General features: G+C 47.7%; 1 protein-coding gene across 2 annotated transcripts in view; it reads left to right on the top strand.

The window, feature by feature from the left end:
* The first annotated feature begins 11,765 nt into the window (after nucleotides 1-11,765).
* Nucleotides 11,766-15,157, top strand: part of CDC27 (cell division cycle 27) — a 41,022-nt gene continuing 37,630 nt past the window's right edge. For both annotated transcript variants that reach the window (XM_073683118.1, XM_073683117.1), the window contains exon 1: nucleotides 11,766-12,051. In XM_073683118.1, the coding sequence (XP_073539219.1) occupies nucleotides 12,025-12,051 (27 nt within the window). In that variant the 5' untranslated portion in view covers nucleotides 11,766-12,024. The remainder of the gene's footprint in view (nucleotides 12,052-15,157) is intronic.

Here is a 15,157-nt window from a genome sequence, read left to right as displayed (position 1 = left end):
AGACAGGTGGGTATTGGCAGGTACGGCTGGTATGCAGACAGGTGGGGACTGGCAGGCACGGCTGGCATGCAGACAGGTGGGCACTGGCAGGCACGGCTGGTATGCAGACCGGCGGGTACTGGCAGGTAGGAACGCAGGCAGGATAGGGACCAGTACAGACTGGGACACAGGAACGGAGCCGCTGGTGCGGTGGACAGCAGAGCAGAGCAAAACCGCAGATGCGGTGAACAAGCAGAGCAGAGCGAAACCGCCAATGCGGTGAACAAGCTGAGCAGAGCAAAACCGCAGGTGCAGTGAACAAGCAGAGCAGAGCAGAACCGCCGGTGCGGTGAACAGGCAGAGCAGAACCGCCGGAACAGTGAACAAGCAGAGCAGGGTGAAACCGCAGGTGCGGTGAACAAGCAGAGCAGAGTAGAACCGCAGGTGCGGTGAACAAGCAGAGCAGAGCGGAACCGCCGGTGCGGTGAACAAGCAGAGCAGAGCGGAACCGCCGGTGCGGTGAACAAGCAGAGCGGAGCAAAACCGCAGGTGCGGTGAACAAGCAGAGCGGAGCAAAACCGCAGGTGCGGTGAACAAGCAGAGCGGAGCAAAACCGCAGGTGCGGTGAACAAGCAGAGCGGAGCAAAACCGCAGGTGCGGTGAGCAAGCAGAGCAGAGCAAAAGCGCAGGTGCGGTGAACAAGCAGAGCAGAGCAAAACCGCAGGTGCGGTGAACAAGCAGAGCGGAGCAAAACGCAGGTGCGGTGAACAAGCAGAGCAGAGCAAAATAGCAGGTGCGGTGAGCAAGCAGAGAGGAGCAAAACCGCAGGTGCGGTGAACAAGCAGAGCGGAGCAAAACCGCAGGTGCGGTGAACAAGCAGAGCGGAGCAAAACCGCAGGTGCGGTGAACAAGCAGAGCGGAGCAAAACTGCAGGTGCGGTGAGCAAGCAGAGCGGAACAGAGCAGAAGGTGCAGGCAGACAGGACAGGGCTCAGTTCACATGGAACAGACTGGAAAATACAGGAAGATAGTTAAAACACAGGAGGTAGATACGGAGGCAGGGAAAGGGGACAAGCAGAACCAGATACACACAAGGTGCTTACAATGAAGTAGCGAGTGGACACAACTCACAAACTGAAGTACAGAGACAACGAGTAGGAGTTAGGTGCAGGTTCAGACACTGCACGAAAAGGGAAGGTTCGGACAAAGAGACAAACAGGAAATGGGCTAGGACACTGTTCAGACAGGAACTGAACCAGGAACAAGATACAGGAACGAGCCTGGGAACTCAGCCCCCAGGGTGGCGGAAACAGACAAGAAGTCAGAGATACAGGTAGCGGCCCTGGGTACTCAGCCCCCAGGGTGGCGGAAACAGATTAGAGTCAGGACAGGACCTGGCAACTCACAGTTGCACAGAACACACTGTAAGAAAGTGTTGCTCAGGCACCTCCTACTGGGTGGAGGGGGTTTAAGTATCCAGTGACTCACAGCAATAGGCTGGGGACGCATTAGGACTGCGCACACCGTAGCTTTAAGAATCAGGAAGCAAAAGCACCGACGCCGTAAGCCAGCAGACAAGAGACATACAAACAGCAGGTACTGGAGCAAAGTGTGCAGCCTGGCCTGATAGGTAAGATTGCGGTCTTGCATGGTGGGAGATGGTAAGCCATGGAAGCACGCCGCCAGGGAAGTTAGTCTTGAGTTTACAATAGCAGATACTTCTGCTAAGGAAGTGGTTAAGGTCTCATGAGTGAGTCTCGAGAGGTTTGAGTCCATCAACATAGACTCCAGTATCCGACGAGTGATGCCTATCATTCTTTCCCATGATCCGCCCATATGGGAACCGTGAGGAGGGTTGAAGATCCACGAACAGCCATTGTTTGCCAAGAAATCCTGGACTGCTGTTGAATCTAATTGTAGTTCTTGACAGGCACCTACAAAGCTTGTTCCACAATCAGACCTTATTTGCTTGACTGGTCCTCGTATGGCGAGGAATCGTCTTAAGGCATTGATAAAACTGGAGGAATCCATTGATTCTATTACTTCTATGTGTATTGCTCATACACTCATGCATGTGAACAACACTGCCCAACGTTTATTTTGTGCATGTCCGCCTCTGGTCCTACGTGTAGTGACTTCCCACGGGCCAAAAACGTCCAAACCAATATAGGTAAATGGTGGTTCTGTGCTTGTCCTATCAGCAGGCAAATCAGACATCTGTTGTTGTTGCAGTTTTCCTCTTGCCTTGCGACACTGAACACAAAGATGAATTAAATGGGATACTTGTCTCTTTGCTCCCACAATACAGAGGCCTGCAACTCTTAAGGCACCTTCAGTGAAGTGTCTGCCTTGATGTTTGACCTTTTCATGGTAATGTCGTATTAGCAGAGTGGTGCTGTGGTGATGGCCAAGAATGATTAGAGGATTCTTTTCTGCCTCCTCCAACTTGGCTTTGTTTAAACGACCACCAACTCTCAGTAAACCCTTCTTGTCAATTACGGAATTTAAGTCGACAATAGGGCTGTTTTTAGGGACATCTTGCTTTTTAAGTATACATTCCATTTCCTTGTGAAAAACATTCTGCTGCACATTACGTATCACAAACAGTTCATTCAGAGCAATGTCTTCTGCAGAGAGAGGCTTATGACAGATGTGCCAACTGTGACACTCAGCGTTACTGTCCTTATTGCAGTAGCATTGTGTGATGTGGACTAACCTTGCAATAGCACGAACAAGCCTTGTCCATCTGGAGAAGTGATCAAATCGCCGACAGTCCAAGCCATCCTTTTCCTTGGAATTGGTGATGAGGGTGCTGACGTCAGGACAGATCTCTGGGTCAACGTCTGGATCCTGAAGACTGAAGCTGTCTTCAACGGCAGTCTCTTCACACTGGCCGCAAAGGAACTCCGGTCCTGTTAACCAAGAAGAGTTTGCGAAGGCACCAACAGACACTGGCCTAGTAGCAAGGTCAGCAGGATTAAGATGGGATGGAACATACTGCCATTGCTCAGGTTTAGAGGATTTCCTGATCCTTTCAACGTGGTTACTGACATAGACATAGAAGCGTTTTGTCTGGTTGTATATGTAGCCCAGAACAACCTTGCTGTCTGTGTAGAATCTTGTGTCATCCACGTGAATAGCTAGTTCACTCGGTATGAAGTCTGCAATCTCGATGGCTAGTACAGCCCCACAGAGCTCAAGTCTGGGTATGGTGTGCTCAGGTTTAGGAGCCAATTTAGCCTTTCCAAATAGAAATCCAACATGGGCTTCATTGTTAGAGTCTATAACCTTCAAATAGGCAACAGCTGCAATGGCTTCAGTAGAGGCGTCAGAGAATATATGGATCTCTTTCCTCTGACTCGTAGCAAGAGATGCTTGAGTGTAACAACGTGGTATGTGGATTTTATCTAAGGCACAAAGAGATTCCCTCCATGACTTCCACTTTAGTTGTTTGTCAGCAGTGAGTGGTACGTCCCAGTCCTTAATAGACTCTGAGAGTTGCCTTAACAGAAGCTTGCCTTGTATAGTCAGGGGTGCAACAAACCCGAGTGGATCGTATAGACTGTTCACCACCGACAGCACCCCACGCTTAGTAAATGGTTTTTCTGTACCACTAACCTGAAAGCTGAAGGAGTCCTTTAGCAAGTTCCATCTCCAGCCCAGACTTCTCTGTACTGGTGGGTGGTCTGAACCTAGATTCAAGTCTCTGAATTCTGAAGCATGATCATTAGAGTGAAAAGCCTTCATGACAACAGCACTGTTGGAGGCAATTTTATGCAATCTTAGATGAGCTTAAAGCCCCCGTCTTACATAGCGAGATCGCTAGCGAGATCGCTGCTGTGTCACGGTTTTGGTGACGCAACAGCGACCTCACCAGCGATATCGCTATGTGTGACACTTTACAGCGATCAGGCCCCTGCTGTGAGGTCGCTGATCGCTGCAAAGTGTCCTGGACCATTTTTTGGTCGTTGGCCTCCCGCTGGCCAGCACACATCGCTGTGTGTGACCAGCGGGACCAACGATCAGGCTGGTATCCATGGTAAACATCGGGTTACTAGGGGCACGCGCGCACTTAGTAACCCGCTGTTTACCATGGATACCACTCTGCTACGGTGCGCGGGAGGTTACCGTTCACCTTAGCAGAGTCGTATCCATGATAAACAACGGGTTACTAGGGGCACACGCGCACTTAGTAACCCGCTGTTTATCATGGTTACAAGCCTGCTCCTGCTTCAGCAGCAGGCTGGTAACCGGGAGCAGGACATCGTGGAAAGATCCTTTCCACGATGTCGCTGCTCCCCTGATCGCTGGTGAGCCTGCCTGTTTGACAGCTCACCAGCGATGTATTAGCGACGCAGCAACGATCCCTGACAGGTCGTATCGTTGTCGGGATCGCTGCTGCATCGCTTAGTGTGACGGGGCCTTTAGAAAGCATACCTTGTGTCCGTTTGAGCAGATCTGTGGCTTATATGGGCGTCCTTCCCGAATTCTGCTTCACCATCAGAGGCGGTCCTACGTAGGCCGTATGTAGCAACTGCAGGAGAAGGGCTGTTTCCAAACAAGTGCACCTTCATGCGGTATTCAACCATTTCCTTGCTGGAGTCATTGTCTCGGTGCCATAGAAAACGGAGATTGTTTCTGTGATCTTGTCGCACGTTGAAACAATGGAACATTTGTTCAATGTCAGCAGTAATGGCGACTGTCTCTTTTCTGAATCTCATGAGCACTCCCACCAGGTTATTAGTCAGGTTGGGACCAGTGAGAACATCGTTCAGAGATACACCATCATGTTTGGCGCTTGAATCGAACACCACTCTGATTTGTTTAGGCTTTCTTGGATGGTATACTCCAAAGGAAGGTAGATACCAGCATTCCTTATTGGCTTGCAAGGGTGGAGCTGGCTCTGCGTGGTCATTGCGAAATATCTTCTTCATAAAGGCTACAAAATGGTCCTTCATTTCAGGCTTATTTCTCAATGTTCTCTGCAGTGAGGTGAACCTTGATAAGGCCTGTTCTCGGTTGTTAGGAAGCATGGCCCTTGTACCCTTGAAGGGTAAGGGAGTGACCCAACGGTCCGATTCGTTCTTGAAGGATCCACTGTCCATTATTTTAATAAATTCCTTGTCTGCTATGGATAAGGCGACCTTGTTGTCATCTTGTGTTGTGCGAAACACTGTTCTCCCTAAGTCGTCACCATAGGGAGTGGGAATGATGTCAGGCTCTTGGATGAAGTCAGAGAACCTTTCTTTCACTTCGTAGTGATGAGAGCATGGTTTGAAGTGAGTTGTGCGACCATTTTGAAGTACATACGTTTTAAAGGAGTTGACTTCGGATGCCTTGTGACTCTTATCCAGACATACATTGCCCACGATTACCCAGCCTAGATCAAGTCTTTGGGCATATGGAGCATCATCTGGGCCATTGCATTGTTGGCGCACCTTGTGGACCCTTAGAATGTCTCTCCCCAGTAGGATTAGAATATCAGCATTCGTGTCCAGAGGAGGAATTTCGTTAGTTAGGGGCCTCAAGTGGGGATGATGAAGCATGGCTTCCGGGGGGGGCTTCCTTGTTATCAGGTATCTGGTCACATTCAATTAAAGTTGGCAAGGGTATGTGCACGTTCCCCTTAATTGAAGAGATAATGTACCCAGAGGCTCTCCTACCAGAAGCCTCAATACGACCAGAACAGGTGTTGAGGTTGTACGGAGCCGTTTGTCCTTTTATATTGAAGATCTCAAAGAGTTTTTGCTTTGCTAGAGACCTGTTACTTTGCTCATCTATTATGGCATACATTTTGGAGGCCTTGTTGGGTTGTCCTTCTGGATAGACCTTGACCAGACATACTTTAGCGCAGCATTTAGGACCAGTCCCTTCTCCACATACTTCCATACAGGAGGAGGAAACAGCAGTTGCAGCTGGATCAGGAACTTGTGGCTCCCCGCCATGCTTTTGAGCAGGATTGGGTGCTGCAGAAGGTTATGAATTGTGTGGAGCTGGTGTGGGATACATACTATAGATGTAACGTGTTTGTCACTACTGCATTCGCTGCACTTAATGACAGCCTTACAGTCCTTAGCAAGGTGGTCTGAGGAGGCGCAACACTTGTAACATATCCCTAGCTCCTTGAGAGTATCTCTGCGTTCCTGCAAAGTCTTTGCCCTGAATCCACGGCATTCTTTAAGTGGGTGAGGTCTTTTGTGAATAGGGCACATACGGTTACTGTCCATAGCTTTAGGAGCAACAGCGTTTGTTTTGGTAAAAGAGGGTGCAGTAAGTGGAACGTCAGTCTTTCTCATGGATACTGTGCTCCTTAACTCTCTACGTTTGGTGATATTGTCATACCTTGTAGATGATGATGATGATAAAGCTGGTGGAGTAGGTTCAGTGAAGTCAAAGCTGGGATCATTCTTCTTCCGAGCTTGATCGCTGACGAACCTGGAAAAATAGGAAAAGGGAGGAAAAGACACATTATGCTGTCCATTATACCGTGAACCATGGTCTGCCCATTTATCCTGCATGCCTTTTGGCAACTTGAGAACTACTGGAGTCACGCCATGAGCAGTATCAAGGTAGCTTAGTCCTGAAAGACGTGGGTCTAATTTTGCCAATTCTATTTCCTTTAGCAGGTCACTCAGGTCTTGCAGTTTTCGATTGTCCTTGTTAGTTATTTTTGGGAAGGCTTGCAGTTTCTTAAATAAGGCAGACTCTATGGCTTCTGAGCTGCTGTAGGTTTGCTCCAGTCTCTCCCATGCTGCAATAAGACCTGCATCTGAATAGTCCACATGAACTGCCCTTATTGTCTTGATGCGCTCCTCTGATTCAGGACCTAACCAGTTGACAAGCAAATCTAGTTGTTCCTTGCCGGTGAGATTAAGTTCTTGGATTACGGCTTGAAAGGTCAATTCCAGGCTCTATAATTTTCGGCACAATCATCAAACTTTGAGAGACTGATGTTTATTAACTCCCTGCGAATCATATATCTGGCGAATTCAGACATGTCCGACCTCCCGGTCATAGTTGCAGGATTAACTTGTGGTATCCCTGGGGAATGTAAATTCTCTGGCTTATATGACTGAGACGGATCAGGACGGAATGATGTGGCATGAAGGTTAAGTTGTGATTTAGTCTTTATAGGGTCTGCTGGCTGCAGCCTAAATTGTGGGTTAGTGCTGGACGTTACCTTGTCGGCAGTAGGTGGCGACATTTCTTGACTTACGGATGCATCTGTGTGGTGGATTGGAGGTGGCGCTGGTACAGATGGTAAATGTTTTAGCATATACAGTACAGACCAAAAGTTTGGACACACCTTCTCATTTAATGATTTTTCTGTATTTTCATGACTATGAAAATTGTACATTCACACTGAAGGCATTAAAACTATGAATTAACACATGTGGAATTATATACTTAACAAAAAAGTGTGAAACAACTGAAAATATGTCTTATATTCTAGGTTCTTCAAAGTAGCCACCTTTTGCTTTGATGACTGCTTTGCACACTCTTGGTATTCTCTTGATGAGCTTCAAGAGGTAGTCACCAGAAATGGTCTTCCAACAATCTTGAAGGAGTTCCCAGAGATGCTTAGCACTTGTTGGCCCTTTTGCCTTCACTCTGCGGTCCAGCTCACCCCAAACCATCTCGATTGGGTTCAGGTCTGGTGACTGTGGAGGCCAAGTCATCTGGCGTAGCACCCCATCACTCTCCTTCTTGGTCAAATAGCCCTTACACAGCCTGGAGGTGTGTCTGGGGTCATTGTCCTGTTGAAAAATAAATGATGGTCCAACTAAACGCAAACCGGATGGAATAGCATGCCGCTGCAAGATGCTGTGGTAGCCATGCTGGTTCAGTATGCCTTCAATTTTAAATAAATCCCCAACAATGTCACAAGCTAAGCACCCCCACACCATCACACCTCCTCCTCCATGCTTCACGGTGGGAACCAGGCATGTAGAGTCCATCCGTTCACCTTTTCTGCGTCGCACAAAGACACGGTGGTTGGAACCAAAGAACTCAAATAAGGACTCATCAGACCAAAGCACAGATTTCCACTGGTCTAATGTCCGTTCCTTGTGTTCTTTAGCCCAAACAAGTCTCTTCTGCTTGTTGCCTGTCCTTAGCAGTGGTTTCCTAGCAGCTATTTTACCATGAAGGTCTGATGCACAAAGTCTCCTCTTAACAGTTGTTGAAGAGATGTGTCTGCTGCTAGAACTCTGTGTGGCATTGACCTGGTCTCTAATCTGAGCTGCTGTTAACCTGCGATCTCTGAGGCTGGTGACTCGGATAAACTTATCCTCATAAGCAGAGATGACTCTTGGTCTTCCTTTCCTGGGGCGGTCCTCATGTGAGCCAGTTTCTTTGTAGCGCTTGATGGTTTTTGCAACTGCACTTGGGGACATTTTCAAAGTTTTCCCAATTTTTCGCACTGACTGACCTTCATTTCTTAAAGCAATGACGGCCACTCGTTTTTCTTTACTTAGCTGCTTTTTTCTTGCCATAATACAAATTCTAACAGTCTATTCAGTAGGACTATCAGCTGTGTATCCATCAGACTTCTGCACAACACAACTGATGGTCCCAACCCCATTTATAAGGCAAGAAATCCCACTTATTAAACCTGACAGGGCACACCTGTGAAGTGAAAACCATTTCCGGTGACTACCTCTTGAAGCTCATCAAGAGAATGCCAAGAGTGTGCAAAGCAGTCATCAAAGCAAAAGGTGGCTACTTTGAAGAACCTAGAATATAAGACATATTTTCAGTTGTTTCACACTTTTTTGTTAAGTATATAATTCCACATGTGTGAATTCATAGTTTTGATGCCTTCAGTGTGAATGTACAATTTTCATAGTCATGAAAATACAGAAAAATCATTAAATGAGGTGTGTCCAAACTTTTGGTCTGTACTGTACAGAGTCATCTCTTATTATAGTGTCCTCCCTCGTTATGTACAGCGTCGTCCCTTATTATAGTGTCTTCCCTCATTATATAACACATCTGCATCTCTGGCTGCTATGGGCATAAAAGGGGACAAACTTATGGTGTGGCCCCCATGCTCCCCTGACCTCAACCCCATTGAGAACCTCTGGAGCATCATCAAAAGGAGTGTCTATGATGGCGGGAGGCAGTTCACATCTAAGCAACAGCTCTGGGAGGGTATTCTGTCCTCATGCAAAACAATTGAAGCAGAAACCATCCAAAACCTGACAAATTCAATGGACGAGAGAGTTCAGAAGCTCCTTTCGAACAAGGGGTCCTATGTGCAAATGTAACATCACCTAGAATAAAGTTTTGAGTTGAAAACTGTTTGATTTCAGTTTGTAATAACCTGCTAATGCTTATAATTTCAAAAATTACCATTTTTTTGTTCTTTATTAAAATGAAAAGGTTGAAAACTCTGCTGTGCATAATAATTTGGAACATGCATTTTGAGTGCAGTTTGAGTGTTTTATTTTTTTTAAAATATACTGTTATCATAGGCAGTTTGTACAAAAACCTTTCAATTGTACTCTAATAGTTATTTGACTGGAAAATTACAATGACTGCAATTCATATAGGTAATTTGGGAAAATCTGAGAAAATATTATTTGCATAATAATTTGGAACACAGTGTAGTGTCCTCCCTCATTATGTACAGCGTTGTCCCTTATTATAGTGTCCTCCCTCATTATGTACAGTGTCGTCCCTTATTATAGTGTTCTCCCTCATTATGTAGTGGCGTCCCTTATTATAGTGTCCTCCCTCGTTATGTACAGCGTCGTCCCTTATTATAGTGTCCTCCCTCGTTATGTACAGAGTCGTCCCTTATTATAGTGTCCTCCCTCATTATGTACAGCGTCGTCCCTTATTATAGTGTCCTCCCTCATTATGTACAGCGGCGTCCCTTATTATAGTGTCCTCCCTTATTATGTACAGCATTGTCCCTTATTATAGTGTCCTCCCTCATTATGTACAGCGTCGTCCCTTATTATAGTGTCCTCCCTCATTATGTACAGCGTCGTCCCTTATTGTGTCCTCCCTCATTATGTAGTGTCGTCCCTTATTATAGTGTTCTCCCTCATTATGTACAGCGTCGTCCCTTATTATAGTGTCCTCCCTCATTATGTACAGCGTCGTCCCTTATTATAGTGTCCTCCCTTATTATGTACAGCGTCGTCCCTTATTATAGTGTCCTCCCTCATTATGTACAGCGTTGTCCCTTATTATAGTGTTCTCCCTCATTATGTAGTGTCGTCCCTTATTATAGTGTCCTCCCTCATTATGTACAGCGTCGTCCCTTATTAGAGTGTTCTCCCTCATTATGTAGTGTCGTCCCTTATTATAGTGTCCTCCCTTGTTATGTACAGCGTCGTCCCTTATAGTGTCCTCCCTCGTTATGTACAGTCGTCCCTTATTATAGTGTCCTCCCTCATTATGTACAGCGTCGTCCCTTATTATAGTGTCCTCCCTCGTTATGTACAGCGGCGTCCCTTATTATAGTGTCCTCCCTTATTATGTACAGCGTCGTCCCTTATTATAGTATCCTCCCTCATTATGTACAGCGGCGTCCCTTATTATAGTGTCCTCCCTTATTATGTACAGCGTTGTCCCTTATTATAGTGTCCTCCCTCATTATGTACAGCGTCGTCCCTTATTATAGTGTCCTCCCTCATTATGTACAGCGTCGTCCCTTATTGTGTCCTCCCTCATTATGTAGTGTCGTCCCTTATTATAGTGTTCTCCCTCATTATGTACAGCGTCGTCCCTTATTATAGTGTCCTCCCTCATTATGTACAGCGTTGTCCCTTATTATAGTGTCCTCCCTTATTATGTACAGCGTCATCCCTTATTATAGTGTCCTCCCTCATTATGTACAGCGTCGTCCCTTATTATAGTGTTCTCCCTCATTATGTAGTGTCGTCCCTTATTATAGTGTCCTCCCTCATTATGTACAGCGTCGTCCCTTATTATAGTGTTCTCCCTCATTATGTAGTGTCGTCCCTTATTATAGTGTCCTCCCTTGTTATGTACAGCGTCGTCCCTTATAGTGTCCTCCCTCGTTATGTACAGTCGTCCCTTATTATAGTGTCCTCCCTCATTATGTACAGCGTCGTCCCTTATTATAGTGTCCTCCCTCGTTATGTACAGCGGCGTCCCTTATTATAGTGTCCTCCCTTATTATGTACAGCGTCGTCCCTTATTATAGTGTCCTCCCTCATTATGTACAGCATCGTCCCTTATTATAGTGTCCTCCCTCATTATGTACAGCGTCGTCCCTTATTGTGTCCTCCCTCATGTACAGTGTCGTCCCTTATTATAGTGTTCTCCCTCATTATGTACAGCTTCGTCCCTTACTATAGTGTTCTCCCTTATTATGTACAGAGTCATCCCTTATTACAGTGTCCTCCCTTATTAAGTATCCCACACTCCTTTATTACATACAGTGCTGCCCTTTAATATTATATCCAATGTCCTCCCGTATTATAATACACACCTATGTGTGTGGTCTGTATTTGTTTAGTGCATCTGGAGTGTGGTATGTATCCATTTTGGGGTATGATGAATATGGGGTGGGGTCACATGTATAGCATTATTTTTGATGATTTGGCCAGCCTAACACAAATACATTAATTTTTCAGCTATTCTCTCTGTTATCAGCTATTTTTGCCTGAGAAGCTGCCTCTTGTGTTTTAGGAGTGATGAATACATAATGTTTGAGCACTTCGGGTGCACGGGGCAATATACATCTGTCTTCCAGAGGGCGCACTTCCTTGTCCTCGTCTGTGTCACGCTACTTCCGGCTGCAGGTTACATTTCGGCGACTTCCGTTTCTAGTCGGTGCTTTCCGGCCACTGCCGCAGATTTTCGTCTAGCTTCGCTACCTGTCGGCAATTTCCGTGAGAACTCGGCGGAGGCCGGCTGCCTTCGGTTGTATTCGGCAATCTCCGGCGGCCTCCCCGGTAACGGTCGCTGTGAGTTTAAATGAGCCGGAGCCGCCAGTCTAACGTCCCGAGAGCAGCCGACAGGGAGAGAGGCCCCGACAGCGGGAGAGAGCGCGGGAGGCCGGAGGATGACGGTGCTGCAAGAACCCGTCCAGGTAATTGGCGCCCCGGCTGATCCGAGCACTACACAGCCAGGCCTGGGGCCTAGTGATGGCACAGGGGATGGGGAGAGGCAGGAGACGGGGCCTCACTGGGGACGGAGGACGGACGTGTGTGGGCGAGGATGACAGTAGTTACAGGCGGCGGGGGAGGGGGCAATGTGTGTGTGTGTGTGTGTGTGTGTGTGTGTGTGTGTGTGTGTGTGAGAGAGACTGTGTGTGTGTGTGTGAGAGAGACTGGTTGTGTGTGTGTGAGAGACTGGTTGTGTGTGTGTGTGAGAGACTGGTTGTGTGTGTGTGTGTGTGTGTGTGAGACTGGTTGTGTGTGTGTGTGAGACTGGTTGTGTGTGTGTGTGAGACTGGTTGTGTGTGTGTGTGTGACTGGTTGTGTGTGTGTGTGTGTGTGTGTGAGACTGGTTGTGTGTGTGTGTGTGACTGGTTGTGTGTGTGTGTGTGTGTGAGACTGGTTGTGTGTGTGTGTGTGAGAGACTGGTTGTGTGTGAGAGACTGGTTGTGTGTGAGAGACTGGTTGTGTGTGAGAGACTGGTTGTGTGTGAGAGACTGGTTGTGTGTGAGAGACTGGTTGTGTGTGAGAGACTGGTTGTGTGTGAGAGACTGGTTGTGTGTGAGAGACTGGTTGTGTGTGAGAGACTGGTTGTGTGTGAGAGACTGGTTGTGTGTGAGAGACTGGTTGTGTGTGAGAGACTGGTTGTGTGTGAGAGACTGGTTGTGTGTGAGAGACTGGTTGTGTGTGAGAGACTGGTTGTGTGTGAGAGACTGGTTGTGTGTGAGAGACTGGTTGTGTGTGAGAGACTGGTTGTGTGTGAGAGACTGGTTGTGTGTGAGAGACTGGTTGTGTGTGTGTGTGTGAGAGACTGGTTGTGTGTGTGTGAGAGACTGGTTGTGTGTGTGTGAGAGACTGGTTGTGTGTGTGTGTGAGAGACTGGTTGTGTGTGTGTGTGAGAGACTGGTTGTGTGTGTGTGTGAGAGACTGGTTGTGTGTGTGTGTGTGTGACTGGTTGTGTGTGGGTGTGTGTGTGAGACTGGTTGTGTGTGGGTGTGTGTGTGAGACTGGTTGTGTGTGGGTGTGTGTGTGTGTGACTGGTTGTGTGTGGGTGTGTGTGTGAGACTGGTTGTGTGTGGGTGTGTGTGTGAGACTGGTTGTGTGTGGGTGTGTGTGTGAGACTGGTTGTGTGTGGGTGTGTGTGTGAGACTGGTTGTGTGTGGGTGTGTGTGTGAGACTGGTTGTGTGTGGGTGTGTGTGTGAGACTGGTTGTGTGTGTGTGTGTGTGTGAGACTGGTTGTGTGTGTGTGTGTGTGAGACTGGTTGTGTGAGAGAGACTGGTTGTGTGAGAGAGACTGGGTGTGTGTGTGTGTGTGTGTGACTGGTTGTGTGTGTGTGTGACTGGTTGTGTGTGTGTGTGACTGGTTGTGTGTGTGTGTGACTGGTTGTGTGTGTGTGTGACTGGTTGTGTGTGTGTGTGACTGGTTGTGTGTGTGTGTGACTGGTTGTGTGTGTGTGTGACTGGTTGTGTGTGTGTGTGACTGGTTGTGTGTGTGTGTGTGTGACTGGTTGTGTGTGTGACTGGTTGTGTGTGTGTGTGTGTGTGACTGGTTGTGTGTGTGTGTGTGTGTGACTGGTTGTGTGTGTGTGTGTGTGACTGGTTGTGTGTGTGTGTGTGTGACTGGTTGTGTGTGTGTGTGTGAGACTGGTTGTGTGTGTGTGTGTGTGTGACTGGTTGTGTGTGTGTGTGTGTGTGAGACTGGTTGTGTGTGTGTGTGTGTGAGACTGGTTGTGTGTGTGTGTGTGTGTGAGACTGGTTGTGTGTGTGTGAGACTGGTTGTGTGTGTGTGTGTGTGTGTGTGTGTGTGTGTGAGACTGGTTGTGTGTGTGTGTGTGTGAGACTGGTTGTGTGTGTGTGTGTGTGAGACTGGTTGTGTGTGTGTGTGTGTGAGACTGGTTGTGTGTGTGTGTGAGACTGGTTGTGTGTGTGTGTGAGACTGGTTGTGTGTGTGTGTGAGACTGGTTGTGTGTGTGTGTGAGACTGGTTGTGTGTGTGTGTGTGAGACTGGTTGTGTGTGTGTGTGTGAGACTGGTTGTGTGTGTGTGTGAGAGAGACTGGTTGTGTGTGAGAGAGACTGGTTGTGTGTGTGTGTGACTGGTTGTGTGTGTGTGTGACTGGTTGTGTGTGTGTGTGTGTGTGAGAGAGAGAGACTGGTTGTGTGTGTGTGTGTGACTGGTTGTGTGTGTGTGTGTGTGTGTGTGAGAGACTGGTTGTGTGTGTGTGTGTGTGTGAGAGACTGGTTGTGTGTGTGTGTGTGTGAGACTGGTGTTTGTGTGTGTGTGAGAGACTGGTGTGGTGTGTGTGTGTGTGTGAGTGAGACTGGTGTTGTGTGTGTGTGTGTGTGTGTGTGTGTGTGTGTGTGTGAGAGACTGGTTGTGTGTGTGTGAGAGAGACTGGTTGTGTGTGTGTGTGTGTGTGTGAGAGAGACTGGTTGTGTGTGTGTGTGTGTGTGTGAGAGACTGGTTGTGTGTGTGTGTGTGAGAGACTGGTTGTGTGTGTGTGTGAGAGAGACTGGTTGTGTGTGTGTGACTGGTTGTGTGTGTGTGACTGGTTGTGTGTGTGAGAGACTGGTTGTGTGTCTCTCACACACACACACAACCAGTCCTATTGCCCCCTCCCCCGGCGCCTGTAACTACTGTCATCCTCGCCCACACACGTCCGTCCCCAGTGAGGCCCCGTCTCCTGCCTCTCCCCATCCCCTGTGCCATCACTAGGCCCCAGGCCTGGCTGTGTAGTGCCGATAACCCCTTCTCCATACTAGGGTGTCCGCCACGTGATGCCAATGCTACGGTTTTGCCACAATGATCACTGGGTGCTGTGTTTACATCATGTTCCCCCTGTGTTGGCATCACGTGGCAGACCCCCTAGTATGGAGAAGGGGTAATCGGCTGTTAGTGCCATATTATGGCTTTTCTGGTATCTTTTTCCTCTGAAGGGTTGATGGCAAGCTAGTGCCACGTTAGAGTGGTTTCTATAACTGGTACCCAGGGCTGTGGAGTCGAAGCCTGTGTCAATTTTGGTGGAGTCGGTATAAAATG

The sequence above is a fragment of the Phyllobates terribilis genome, unplaced genomic scaffold, assembly GCF_046119375.1.
Source record: "Phyllobates terribilis strain yellow unplaced genomic scaffold, ASM4611937v1 Scaffold_5__5_contigs__length_657084704, whole genome shotgun sequence".
NCBI classification, from domain to species: domain Eukaryota; kingdom Metazoa; phylum Chordata; class Amphibia; order Anura; family Dendrobatidae; genus Phyllobates; species Phyllobates terribilis.
Note: the sequence above shows the minus strand (reverse complement) of the source record. Positions and strands in the feature narration are given on the sequence as shown.